At 29.3% G+C, this 15,160-nt stretch overlaps 1 protein-coding gene across 1 annotated transcript; it reads right to left on the reverse strand.

Moving 5' to 3' along the window:
- Positions 1-11,385: 11,385 nt before the first annotated feature.
- LOC133794170 (vesicle-associated protein 4-2-like) lies at positions 11,386-14,524 on the reverse strand. The gene is made up of 7 exons (XM_062231369.1): positions 13,834-14,524; positions 13,050-13,120; positions 12,742-12,823; positions 12,503-12,621; positions 12,038-12,115; positions 11,815-11,934; positions 11,386-11,711 (listed from the first exon to the last, which is right to left on the reverse strand). Exons 1-7 carry the CDS (start codon positions 14,171-14,173, stop codon positions 11,652-11,654), a joined length of 870 nt encoding a protein of 289 aa, XP_062087353.1. The 5' UTR covers positions 14,174-14,524; the 3' UTR covers positions 11,386-11,651.
- Between the last annotated feature and the right edge of the window lie 636 nt (positions 14,525-15,160).

Genomic DNA, 15,160 nt, shown 5'->3' on the forward strand with positions numbered 1-15,160 from the left:
CAATGATAAGCAAGCTCACATTGAACTTAAAAATGCATTAATATTGAACACCTGTGGGACGAATACACTAACTCGGAGAATTAGTATAATTTCATTAATCTTTTCAAGTGTGTGATATGTTTTAGATTTAATGTAATATTTTTTCTCTAGTAAAGTAATATTTATTTTAGCACACGTAATATGATATTTTAATTTGTCGAGTTTTAATAATCTATAGTATTATTGTCATGTAATTAATTAATAGTTTTATTTTTATTAAAATAATTAATTGGATATAATAATTGTAATGATTTTAGGAAAATAATATAATAATAAAGAATATCTTTTTTGGTGTAACTTTTGGTATTGTAGTTGAAATTAAGAATAAATATAACGGTATATTTGGTGTTGGTGCAACACTAAATTTGGTGATATGGTTGGAGATAGCCTAAGCATATTATATCACTATTGTATCGATAACCAATCATGACACATCAACAATCAAATGGTTATCTCAGCATTCCGTTAGTAAAAATGAACAAAACTTGACAAATGTCTTTCATTTGAGTAGTATAAATAGTTTGGGTTTTTTTTTTCAAAGAAGCAAGAAAAAAAAATGACATTTTACACTTTTCCAAACATAATGGAATGAGTTACTTTTCAAATTAAAATATGAAAATTTTCAGCTCATATATAATAATTGAGTATTGCTATTAGGTACCTTAGAGTATCTCCAACGGAGTGCCAAAAATGTAGTACATTGTTATATTTAGCACATTTTAACAAAAGCAACACTCTAAGATCATCTCCAATGGAAATATAAATAGTGTGCTATATTTGACACAAAAAATCAATATATTATATATTTTAGTACAATTTTTAACATTATGCTCCAATGCACAATTATAAAATCTATTGTAAAACTAAATATTCATTAATGCTAATTTGATATAATTTTTTTTATATTTTATTGTTGAACACATTTTAGAATACTATCAAGTTGTGTCAAATATTCTATAGCACATGCTAAAAGTTGTGTCAAATTTGGCACAAGTTATAGCATCGTCAAAATTTGGCCCAACAATAAATGTCAATTTTTTATTTACTATATTGACACTAATTTTTAGTTAACAATTAATGGCTAACCATATTACTTTTTTTATTCACTTTTTCTACAATAAACAATGAAAAAAATTGTATAATATCAATAAATATTAAATTAATTATTTATTTTTTTATTAATTTGCTTCTTGAGTATTAGAACACAATTGCAAATATTGAGTCAAATATAGCATTGACTCATTTTTTGTGCCAAATCATCTTGCGTTGGAGATAGTCTTAAGGTGCCAAACACCACAAGAGGTATCTCCTTATGATTGATTAGCGATATATTTCATATTATTATTAAACTAAATTGTGTGGTTCCCGATATTGAATTGCACCAATAGTTGTTATATTATTTTATATAATATAATGTTATATTAAATAATGTGACAAAATGTGATTTGTCATACCTTGTAACATAATATTGAGAGTTACAAAATTGGATATATGTGTGTATCCAAATGTAGCATATTTTGGAGTTACAAAATCAGTTACAAATTTGCAACTCTCAAATATTAGTCAATAATGTGTAGATTGAGAGTTACACATTTGAGATTGAATTTCACAAAGTCATAATGTGATATGGTTGTTGAAGATGTGATTTTAACTCTCATTATGTGTAAGGAGGTTACAAGATCAAGTGGGAAAGAATTTTGGACGTTTGAGAAAAATCTGAAAAATTGGGAGGCTAAAACAGCTACTGGTCGGGGCTGTTAACATCCAGGTCGTGGGACTAGTGGCCGCAGCCGTTAATGTCTCTGGCCGCGGCCTGGGGCGCTGACAGCCAAATCCTATTTTTCACTTTCAATTTTGAACATTTCTAACATTCCAAGTAACTCATAAATCTTCATTTTAATTTCATAAACATCTAATTAAACATTGGTAACAGCTAAGGGGTTGGTAGAATTTGAAATACAAATGGTGTCTCAAAACTCTATAAATAAGAATCTAATGCTTTGGCTGGAAAATACATCATAGATGCTTGATAATTCTGGATAACTATTTACTTGAGAGATCCCTTAGTGCTTAGAGAATAGGGGAAATAAATTTTTGGACAAAGGTCTTGAATCTTGTTTAAGTTGTTTATCCTCATTACTCTACACTTTGGTTGTGTGAGAAATTGTGTTCTTATTATTGTTTTCTTCACTCATTTGTTCTTCATGTTCTTATTTTACTTGTATTATTATTGTTTTGAGTTTGTGACATTCCTCTTCTACATCATTTTATTTACTTGTATTTTATCCAATTGAGTTATAACATTACTTTAATCAAACACCTTGTCTATTGTATTTTTGCTTTTCCATAATGCCAACTTCATATGTTATTTGTCCCATAGCATTTCTCGATATAATTAGGTATGAAACTTTTACCTATAGGAACCCACTCCTAATGAGGCAAAGATGGGGGAATTTTCTGCATGTAAGGATTTGGCCACCACTTGCTGTGGCCCTAGCTCAGATCGCTCTTCGACTAGCCTAATATTCCCAACTTGTTTTCTTCGCTCTTCATCTCGATCCTTGTACTCTCCTAAGGTGTTGTTTTTCATCCTTTCTCGTTAACGAAAGTACCAATTTTAACAACGTTTAAAAAGGAGAAGCTATCGCTATTCATCAACTTATATTTGTCAACGAAAATCAAGTAGGAAAATTAAGATTAAAAGAGAGCTTGTTATCAATAGGGAAGTGTTATATGTGGACTTATATTGTCATGAAAACGAAAAGCTACAAACAAGTACACTTAAGGAAAATGAGAACTGATCTATATAATATATAGCCAATTATAATTGAAACAAGCACTAGCTCTCTGTCTCGTTATTCATATAAAGAAGCTGATTAATTATAAATATTATGATTAACTGTTCCCATTTTGGAGGAACAAATCAGAAGATGATCGATCAGGAGAGTGTGCCATCAACACAAAGCCATTGACCAACGAAGAGGGCAGTACATTTGAGGTTGGGGTTGATCGAAGTGAAGAAATCAACTGTCAGCTTGAACATTTGTGTCACTGCAAAACAAGTGTCTCCATCTTGAACAGCGTAAACTGCGTTACACACTGGGGTGGCTGGGAGCACTGGTGGCTTTCCAAATCTATTTGCGAATTCTTTCATAAAAAAAACAAAACAAAACTCAATTATAAGAAATAAATTAATGTATGTATTGTACTAATCTTTAAACATTGATGTTAATATTAATTAATTGTGTAGGCTGTGCATAATTCTTAAGCACTTACTTCCAAAGAGTCGGCTTTCAGCCATGGAGAAAGTGAAAAGAAGAGAGATCATGAAAACCAAGCAAAGGGTTTTGATGTTAGAGTTAGCCATTTCTTTCTATCTAGTTGTTACTTTGAGAGTTGCCTAAGTAATATTCTTTTGTGAGGTTATGCTCTCTTTCAATTCTTAGTACATATTTATAGTGGAAACAATTTGCAAATAATCCAATAAATTCGATAATATTAACAACATAGCTACCTGAAGCCGGCTTCATTCTATGTATGCGGGCCTTAGCTGTTAAAACACTTTTCTTGGGAATTAGATTCTAATATGCCTTGATAAGAACTAATTAGAATGTAATCCAATTGAATAATTAAATTTGTATGAAGTTAAAATTAAGAATACTAGTCTTACATTGGGATAGAATTACAAACTCTACATAATATTAATTGTTAATGGGTTAAGTTGGAACTATAATTCTTCTTTAAAAGAATTTTTTTTCTTTTTCTAATTTGTAATTTGATTTTTTTCTTTGAGGAAATTGTAATATGGTATTGATATATAATCTAGTTACTCTTTTAATTTTCTCCAATTTGGCTCTTAATTATTAAGCCCGTGTGTCTCAATTTATCATATTAGAATGTCATCCTATTAAATAGTATATATATACTAAATATAAGCAATGTGCCATGTGTACATTTGCTTAGTTTTATTTATAGAATTTATTAATTATTTTTATTAAATTTTAAATGAATACCATATTTTAATTAAATAATTTATTTATTTTTGTTTAAGTTTATGTTTGTACTAGTTTTTGAATTTGGGAGTGACAACAAGAGATTATATATTATATATTTAATGTAATATTAAATATTATACGTAAATTTTAAATTTAATTTTATTGCTAGTCTTTTAAAAAAACAATTTGTTGCTAGATTATATTATATGTTTAATATGATATTATTCTAATAAGTGAGTTTAAGTTTAATTAAATTTTATTTAAGTTATAAAAAGTATGATTTTATTATTTTTAAATAATTATTATTGTAAAATATCTCAAAAATATCATATTTTAATTTGTTTAATTATTTATTATTTTTAAATAATTATCTTTGTAAAATATCTCAAAATATCTTATTTTAATTTTTTTAATTATTTATTTTATTTTATTTAAGTTTAAATATTTACAAACTACCGTTAAATATAATAATATTCCGTTAATATTAACGTTAAAAAAATAAAAAACCGTTAAAACAAAAAAAATTCGTTATTTACACATTTATTGTATAGAAGAGATATTATCAATGTGTTTTTTTTATTATCATTTTTTGTTATGATATACAACACAATTATTGGTGAGAAAAAGAAATTAATTATTGAAACTTGGTTATTCTTAGATCACCAGTTTATATATATAAATATATTATCCTGCGTGTTGGTAATGACATATTTTGAAATGTGTGTAAATTACAATGTTTGTAAGAAAGATGTATTTCTGTAAACTTTTCTAATATCTTGGTATCGATTCTAGGAATCACGTCGAAGGCCCACATAAAATGCTATTCACTTTTTCTTTCTCTTTTTTTTAATTCTAAAAATTTACATGCCAATTAATAAATTTACTAAAAAATTGAGGGGTTGCTTGAAAAAGAAAAAACTGTTTGGTTTGGTCACCTCAATTGCCTTGTCAATTCCCTTGTGATAGCTTAATTTAAGCATCCACATGCAATAATCATAATTTATGTGGACGTAGTTTTATTGGGAATAATGTTGAAAAAAAATCACCCGCCCAAATTCGTGTTATTTATCTGTTCCTCCAATCACATTTTAACAACTCAATTAAATTTGCAGCTACACATTAACGAATGTTTGAATTAAGGCTATTTAGGATTTTTACTTCCGAACTATTACCATTACCACTACCGTATCGTGCCCTCTAATTTTTTCAGACTGTTAAAAATTCCCCCAAAATATTCACAGTAATGTAAAGAAGGATTTCTGTTAACTTTCAACACAGAATGCTGACATGGCTCTTTACATGCTGATGTGTCTTGGCCATGTCAGCGCCATGTGTGTAATTTTATTATTTTTAAATATGATTTTTATTTTTTTTAATGTATAAAAAATAGTTTAATTTATTAATTCTATTTTTTAGTGTTTAATTCATTAATTTTTAATATGATTATAGATTTTTTTAATTATAAAATTATACACATTGCGCTGACATGACCAAGACACATCAGCATATAAAGAGTCATGTCAGCCTTCTGTTAGCCATATGTGTTGAAAGTTAACGGAAGTCCTTCTTTATATTACTGTGAATATTTCGGGGGAATTTTTAACAGCCTGAAAAAATTAAAAGGCATGATACAATAGTGGTAATAATTCGGGGGTAAAAATCATAAATAGCCTTGAATTAATTAGCTCTATTTTTTTTTATTTACATATATTTTTTAATTATAAAAAAAAAATCACCACCTAGTCCCTCTAGTTCTTACATCCGTTAAATGTGTAGCTGTAATTTTAATTGACTTGTTAAGATGTGATTAGAGGGACAGGGAAGGGGACAGAAATTTGGGAGAGGTGATTTTTTTTCAATAATGTTGGGCTGGAACACAATCTATTTACGATTACTTTATCATTTGTCCTAACTTATGTCGTTTTTCAAGTTTTTTATCATTTTTCTCAGTTGATGTCGTCATTAATTTTCTGTCGTTTTTCTGCCAAAAAAAACGTTTGATGTCGTTTTTTTAATTTCATTGTTGTTTTGTTGTTATTATATATTATACTGCCGTTTTTCTAAGTTAATGTCGCTTTTTATCCATAGATGTCTTTTTCATGTTTTTTGTCGTTTTTAAAATTTATGTCGTTATTTAAAGCAAAAAAAATAAAAATTGTGTCGTTTTCCAAGGGTAATGTCATTTTTCAAATTTCTGTCGTTTTCAATATTAATGTCGTTTTTAAGGTTAGCGTCGTTTATGGAGATAATATTGGTTTTCAAATTTGTGTCGTTTTTACCAACTGTTGTTGTTTTCCAAACATTTTCAATTTTGTTGTATTTTCTTGCAATTAATGTCGTTTATAATTTCTTTATCGGTTTTGCAAAATTTGTCGTTTTCATTTTTGTTGTGGTTTCTTGCAAATAATGCCGTTTATGTCGTTTTCACGTTTGTTGTGGTTTCCCAATAATTTTGTCTTTTTATACGAGTTTTGCCATTACACAATCAGATATTGTTTAATAGTGAACAACAAACCCACAGGTTAATCTACAAACACATTAATCGAGTACACTGACTTCCTGATCATCAAAAAAAATCAAAACCAATTAAACCGAATACCAAAAAAAATCATAAATGGCATAAATTATCACTGTTCGGTCGATTTGAAAAATTCGTGTGGACCGACTGGTTTGAACCGAAACCGATCGAAATTATAAATATATGTAGGATATGTTATGTTTATGAACTTTTAATTATGTTTTCAAATTTTTAAATTTGTGAATATAATTATGTTCTATGTATTTATGTTTTAAAAAAGCACAAAAATAGATTCCATCAGTCCAAATTTTTTAGTTTTTTTAACTAAATCTTTCTAAAAAATTATGGGAAAATTTAAAAAAAAAATAATAATCTTCGGTTTGGTCCGTTAAATTGACGAAACCACTATCCAAAACGGTTGGTTTTTATCTTTAATTGGTTTAGTTAATCAGTTTTGGATCACGTCAATCCGAATCGAAACCCGATTTTTGGATTTAATAATATGAAAATACCGCCCAAAACTATCTATCCTCAACAAAAACATGTTGATATTACCACAAAAAGATCGACCACCAATTATAGAGATGATTTTAATTCGAACAGTTCATCTCAAATTAGTCAAAAGCTTGTTCTGGATGATGTTGCATAACCCAGTTAGTATACACAAAAATGAAGCCAAAAAAAAAAAATTAATCAAAATCAAAATCAAGTAACATATAAAACAAGAGATGAGAATTGTTTTGATAAGGCAATTTACAATGTAAATTTTACATTGAAAAGTAGGTACTGACTACTGAGTCTTACTTAGCTAAGTGCCCAACAATTCAAGTACATAACAGTTTGAAGGGACTCCTCAGCCTTTGCAGTACTAATATCTGTTGCAGTAGCAGCCCCAACGCCATAATCAGTCGAATGATCACCATTGATGCCTGATAAGCACTGTATTAATCTGATTTTATGAGCCGATGGACTAATTATGTTACCAGAAATCCACTTTGATTTTGAGTTATGCCCTTCCATTCTGGCTACGTTGGTTCTCAAATTTCCTCTGGTCGAACAACTCATGATTATTCTTCTAAATATGAATGTGGAAAGATGACATTTTTGGAGTCTTGATGTGTCAACTTATATATATAGGAAAAAAGAAAGAGTCTAATCAGTTGGCTGAAAAAAGTGGTTTGTGGGTTTTGCAGTATGAATCCATGGATTCTGCTTTTACCATTGGCGATATTTTTTTTAATTTTATTTTTAAAAAAAAACCCATAATATCTAATAAATGGGGTTTCTTGGCAATAGCTAAGAGTAGCGAAAACGTGGCTGCCAAGAATAAATTCCATTTCATGTCTTTAATGCGTCATCGTTGATGTGGTTACATATGATTCTTGTTTATCTAATCTAACGTCCATTTTGATTAGCAATAGAAAGTCAAAATTATAAGATATATATAAAAAATAAAATCCCATATTGATATATATGATATTTATCCATGGCCGGTGATGTGGCTCCCTGTAAGTCATTTTCGTTTATCCAAAGTTTCCAAATGTGGTAGCAAAAGAAATAAGAAAGTCCCACGTTACAAAGTCTTTTTAAATGTTTATAATTTCAACAGTAGCATTAATATCTTTGCATTGTCAAATTTTTCTTTGTATTGGGACTTGTAGCGGTTCTGAATTTTTTAACCAATTGGTCTAACCCAAAATAATCTTTCTCGGCACTAATTTCAGTTATTAAATTAGTCTTATTCTGAATTATAATTACAAGTGATGGAATTTACAACTAAATTCGTACTCATATTTTTCTAACTTTAGTATTATTTTAAAATGACTAAATTTATAACAATTTCACTTCCAGCATGAGGGTTAAATTTGTGATACATTACTAAAATATAGCTTACTTTACAAAAAATTTGTTCCAATATAGTATCAAAAGTTGTGCCCAAATTTGACGCATGTTAAAAGTTAGGTCAAATTTGGCACACAATGTAGCATGGAGCATATTTTGCATCACCATAAATGCTACACTTTTTTATTTACTTTTATATCATTTTTATTATTTTAGTATTATTTTTATCTATTTGCAATACCTACCATATTTTTTTATCATACTATTTTATGAGGAAAGTGTGTGCAAAAATATGGCTTTTAAAAAAAAAAGTTAATTTATGGTTTTTTTAAGAATTTTTACTTTTATGGGTTTATTTTCCCATATTTTTGTATAAAAATTGGTTTCCTATCATAGTTTTACTCTTAATCAAGTTTTATTTTGGAATGATATGTTTGTAATTTTATTTTTATTTTTTTTAGCTTATTTGTTTTTTCTATATTACTAATTTTATATTAAATTTTTCTTTGGTTGTTTTGTAATTTTTTTTTCCTTTTTTTTGTGATATGAATTGTGTTTAAAATTATTTTTTATTTATTATAAACGTTTTTTCCTTTTTTTTTAGATTGTACGTTTTTTTTTTTAAATCATAAGTAAGGTAACCAGTTACTTGATTGATCTTTGACAGTTATGTAAAAAAAATCCTAGAGCTAGATTAAATAACATTTACAATGAGGGGTAATCAATTATCCAGAGAGGAGTAACTTTCTGTCATAAGAGGGGTAACCAGCTACCATAAGAGGGGTAACAGGTTACTCATATTAAATTTGAAAAGAAACATCAAATTTGAAGAAAAAAGAGGAAAAACACTTCATTAAAAGTAGGAAGAAGAAGAAGTAACTATGACTTTAGTAACATAGGTAACCAGTTACCATAGAAAACCCAGAAATATACATACACATCAGAACATGAAGGTAACCAGTTATCTCCATAAATTTACACACAAAGAACGGGAAGGTAACCAGTTACCACAAATCTAAAGATAGAAAAAAAATTCAAATCCACCCCCATTTCATTTCTCTCCCATCTTATTCATATTATTTTTTTTCTAGATTTGAATGTTCCCGTCAGGGTAACTGGTTACCCTTCACGTTTTTATATTTTTATTTGCTTTCCTTTCCAAATTTCGATATTCCTATAAGTGTTACAGCAAAAAGAAAATGCTGAAAAATTGATTTGAATTTTTTTACATATAGTGGAAAAAACTATTAAAAAAATGGCAATAATAAATAAAAAATAGTAAAATAATTATGTAATGTTAAAATATATGTGTGAAAAAATAGAATGAGAAAAGAATAAGTACAAAAAATGAAGAAAAAAAACTTAGGAAAAAAACTAAAAAAATATGAAAAAACAAAACAAAACCAAACAAATCATGAAAGAAAAAAAACAGATGAATGAATAAAAATAAAAATAAGAAGAAGAAAAATAATGGAAAAATATAAATGAAAAAATTTGTAGAAAAAAATTATAAAAAAATGGAAGAAGAAAAAAAAATTCATATGTGTGAAAAAATAAAAATACAATGGAATGAGAAAATGATAAATACAAAAATGAAGAAAAAATAACTGAAAAAATAATTAAAAATAAAGGAAAAATTTGAAAATAATAAAATAAAATTACCTTCAAAATTAAAGAAAACATAACCATGAGAAAAAAATGTTGCATTTCCATATTTTAGTTAGCAACTAATTGTATTTCTTATATTTTAATTTTTTTTCTTTAATAAATTTTTCCATACAAATTAATAAAAGTATAATTCTCATATTTTTGTACATTGATAGTATAAAAGTCATATTTTTTAAAAATTCTCTTATTTTATTATTATCTTATACTATCAATAATAAGATATAATGAAAAATTATTTTTTTATATTTTCAATAAATATCAAATTAACATTAATGAAATATTAAATTTTATAAACATTTCTCTAAAATTGTGTATTGAAGCACAATATTAAAAATTGTACTAAATATATAATATATTGACTTTTTGTGTTAAATATTACACATTATTTACATCTCCTACCTATGAGATGTTCTTATCAATTTAACTGATTTTGCAAACACAAACTTTGTTACCACTAATTTATTTATAATAGATTCTTTTGACATATTTTTTCTGCAACGAGGCACCAACCAAACGTGACATTCCACCTTACTTCTTGCCTCCCCACCTACCGTAAATAGAGACGAACCCCTTCTTTTCATATTTATTTTTTCTTCCAAAAAAAATCCATTTGTCTATGCCAGTTTCAATAAGTAAAAATATGTTTCTATTTTTTATTTCTACATTACAAAAAAAAAAAATTACTTCTCGTAAAAATATAATTTCTGACTAAAAATATTTTTAAATTCAATAAACTTATTGTTATATACATACATATATATATATATATATATGAAAAGTTGTATGTAAATGCAATTTTTTAGTCGCGGTATTATTTTTTCTGCGGAAACTAAAAATTTATGCTATTGTCGTTGAACGAGGATTTCTTTTTCTTTTTGTATTTATACTTTTTTTTTTGACACTGTTCTTAGTTCCTATTTGTGTTTTGACAAATTACTTTTTAAACCCTGTATTTTATAAAATGATTAAAATAGAACTCTAAATCTAATTTTGATCAATGTTTTCTCAACTAAAATCACAAATAATTTACCAAACTAACAATTCAGAACAAAAATAAAATTATTCTACTTAAAAACTGTGTTGTTATATTTAATTTTTTCTTCATCAAAATTGAATTTAGGATTCTATAGGGCCAAAAAGAACCCTTTCTTTTTTTAGTGCTAGTTTTAGAATGCTGGCTGTAAAAATAAAGTCGCAAACAAAATTAATAGGGCACAATAGAAGCCACAACACAACCCAAGTTTTTCCTAAAAACATTTAACAGAGCAAAATAAAACTCAAAATAGAAATGCATGCTTAACACTTCAAAGACTGGGAGACCAATTTAGACATTTACAACCCGTTAGACTCAGTTTTATTTCTTAAAATGAAACAAACAAAATCACTTTATCTACAGGCAGGTATAACAATCCAAGTTTTGAGTACCCCAACTATAGAAAATTCTCCAGATATTTTTTTTTTTTTACACTGACTTATATTGTAAAGTCCTAATATATATTTCAAGAGAAAACAGAATAATAGAGATTGATTCTCATCCAATCACAGAAAAATAAAAACAACCGCAAGGAAGGAAGGAAGGAAGAACCACTTTACACTGAGTCCAGTCCTTCGACCTGCTGTCGAGCAAGATATCTTTCCCTTCGCTCTTTCTACACATCACAATCACGTATAAAAGAAATAATGTTATAAAAGGAAAAACTTGTGTGCATTACACAAAAGAAAAATCAAAAAATTATGGGACAAAACTCTCACCCATTCGTCTATTACAAGCCCTTCTCCAATAATCTTTGGACCTGCATCTTCTGTTGGCTTCTTGCGTGCCTCAAGCGCAGCGTCAGCTTCAGCTAATTGGCGTTTCAACTTTTCCAAAGTCTTTAAAATACGAAGAAACAAAACACACGTTCGTAAGTGTGTTTAACCACCATAACATTTGTAAAGGCTATTTGTACATTGATATCATAACAATAACACTTACCGGACTAGGGCGCTCTGGATCTAGAAAAACAACCCGTAGTATCCGTTCTATAGCAACTTGATCCTTCTGCTCATCGAACTGTGCCCAACAAAGAACAATTTAAATGATTTCCAAAGTAATAAAACAGAATCCATTAATAAGAAACGGTACAGGTTTCCAACATTTTTGGAACAAGATTCTATAGAAGATATAAAACAAGTAAAATCAGGGGAACAACAGTTCAATGGAAGAGAGATGAGTCTGTGGTCATGGACAAGCAACTTCAAATTTCATTTTGGCTGAACTTTCGTATGGTAGAAACCTTCAAAAAGAGCTTATTGTGACTTCATTAAAGGGGATATACTAGTAACAATCAAATTAAGATCAAGATGCAAATCCATCAAGTGTTAACTGAAGAACAAGAATATGCGTACATGTTATACATACATGATAAATATATTAAGAGAAAGGATGAGAAAAACGCACAAGCTCGGGTACATAATCCATTGGTCCTTTCACCTTCAGGCTCATGATTTTAAACTTAACCCTGCTCTTTTGGTCAACCAGCTTTTCATTGTTCTCAGGAAGCTCCACGAACTTGAACACTAATAACGATTTAGCAAAAGGACAATTTCAAAAAATAAGAACATTAAAACTTGCAAAAAATCAATATGATTTAAATAGGAAAGTCATGCATAATGTTTTAAATGTCTAAGAAACATTACCAGTTGCAATGAGACTCTCGCCAGGAGCAAGAATAGCTCCAGGAGGACGCATAAAGCAACTTTTTGGTGCAGTAGTTTGAAACTGAAACAAGAAATCCACAAACTATTAGAGTTCTAAATCTGCAAGCTGCTGCAATTTTGACTCTGCAATGACTTTTCCAGGTTAAACAATATTAAGAAACATTAGCACAGAATTTACGTCCTCATTGGGTGCATAACAATGGACACAGAACATATCATCATCACCACCGAGGGTGACACAAAAATGCTAATAATAATACAAAAGGTGAGAAATTTGAAGTTAATACCTTGAATGCTACATGGGATTTGCTCGAGTTTTTTATTTTAATGGCACTCCTAACTTGTTTACCAGGTTCACCTTCAACAGAAAACAATGAATACATTATATTTAAGAAAATAAATAGCAAAGAGATGAATACATATACATCCAGAACGGGCAACAAAAGAGGGGGGGAAAAGTACACTACAAGAGCAGAATATAACAACTAAAATACCCAAAAAAGAGAGAAAAACATCGAATCGACACACGTGAGGTCGCTCACACACATATATATGCCTCACAAACTATGATAATTAGCATTCACACATTTAACTTTATATAAATGTAATTCCAGGATTTCAAAATGCCTCCACTACAATCCATTTTCAGATACCAAGTTCTTAAAAAACCATTACCCAGAAAAACTTCTTCAGCAGTTGCCTCAAGTGTATATATTGAATCCTAACAAGTTTGTTTGATTTTACATTCGTTGAGGAACGAATTAACGTACTACAATATTGCAGTGAAATGTAAACCCAAAATTCCGTACAAACAAAATCCGAAGAGAGAATCTTGAGAAAAAAACAAAACAAAAACCCAATTTCTAGAGAGGAAAAAAAAAATAAGCCGACCATAATCGCATGTTAATAAGTCTGTTTCCCAAGTCAATTAATCAAATTAAGCACAAATTCAAGTAAAGAAAAACAAAATTCAAAGACTAAAAAAGTCAAAACAAGATCAAGCCTCGAAACGAATCAGATCGCATGACTGTACAGAAGAAGAAAAGAAAATGAAAAACGAAATTGACATACAAGGAAAGTAGAGCTTATTGGAGGGATCGAGCTTGAGGCGACGCCGAGTTGGGAGCAACGACCTGGCGACGGAAGAAACCGGATTGTTGGTGGTGTGAAGGTTGGAAGCTTCGAGGTATGAGTTTGAGTTGTGGGGATGATGAGCATTAGTATTAGTATTATTATGATTGTGATTGAGATTATGATGATTATGTTGGGAGGAAGACGACGACGAGAAATTGCTGGTATTGGTGGTGGCGGTCGCCGATGGACGAAAAGGCCTCTTCAAGAAGCCCCATAGTTTACCGTCGGCGGAGGTGGAAGACGAAGACGAAGACGACTTTTGGTCAGCTACAGCCATTTCAGAGCATTTGGGACCCAAAACGCAGCGTCGTTTTTTTTTTCCCTTTGCAAACTAATTTATTTTTCTGAAGAATTCACGCTTTCTTGCTTACGTTTCCAAAACGGTGCTCACCGTTTAGCTTTTTAGGAAGCGCGTTCGGAGAGGAGCTTGGGTTTGGGTTGGGGACAGGTGCGGTCGGAACTCAGTGGAGGGATTTAATTGTATTGCACTACTCCCCTTCACATCCGCCCTTTTTTATGTTCACCTTTTGGGTTTCAACTTTCAAATTCTTGCTCCACAAAGACAAACGACGCCATTTCAATATTATTATACAATTGCAATTCAATCTTCTTCTTCTTCTTCTCTTTTTTTTTTTTTTTTTTTTTTGCTTTTTAAAAAAAATAAATAAATAAATATATAAAACCTCCTTTTGAAAAATCAATATCGTTTTTTCTAAAAAAAAAAAATGGAATAAAAATAAAATTATACTGTACTACCGTGCCGTGTGTTTCGTGTCAAACCATCTATTTTTGGCGAATGGGTCTCGGAAAGGACAACCCGTTGACGTGGAGCTGTTAAGCTGAGTTGACTTAAATGAAAAGTTATTTTACCTTTCGGTTTAGTATTATTGATTATTAACTAAGGTCAAGTTTTGCTTTTTTTTTTTTTTTAATAGTGGAGAATATGAAAGAGAGAAATTTTAGTAGTAGGAGGTACTGATGAACATTTGATCCGAAAAATTCACAATTCGAAAATTTTGATTTTTTTTTGCAAAACTCGTCAACTTCAGGTGAAATCTGACCCGAATCTTGACCAAATCCAAAATCTGAAATCACCCCTAAACCTAAAATTCTGGACCGGATTCAGTATCAGTTTCTTTCACTCAAAACCCACAAAACTTGAATCAGATGCACCTGAAATCTGAAAAACCGACTCGTATACACCCACGGTGGGAGGGAAGTGGTCATTTTTTTAACCGGGAGAGAGGAGATGCTGATTTTTTGT

The sequence above is a fragment of the Humulus lupulus genome, chromosome 8, assembly GCF_963169125.1.
Source record: "Humulus lupulus chromosome 8, drHumLupu1.1, whole genome shotgun sequence".
NCBI classification, from domain to species: domain Eukaryota; kingdom Viridiplantae; phylum Streptophyta; class Magnoliopsida; order Rosales; family Cannabaceae; genus Humulus; species Humulus lupulus.

Excerpts from the sequence above, each read along its gene's own strand:
- LOC133794170 (XM_062231369.1), bottom strand. The coding sequence starts at position 14,173 with ATGGCTGTAGCTGACCAAAAGTCGTCTTCGTCTTCGTCTTCCACCTCC. Across the intron at positions 13,121-13,833 it reads CAATAAGCTCTACTTTCCTT|GTGAACCTGGTAAACAAGTT; the intron begins GTATGTCAATTT and ends TTTCTGTTGAAG. Across the intron at positions 12,824-13,049 it reads AATCCCATGTAGCATTCAAG|TTTCAAACTACTGCACCAAA; the intron begins GTATTAACTTCA and ends TTCTTGTTTCAG.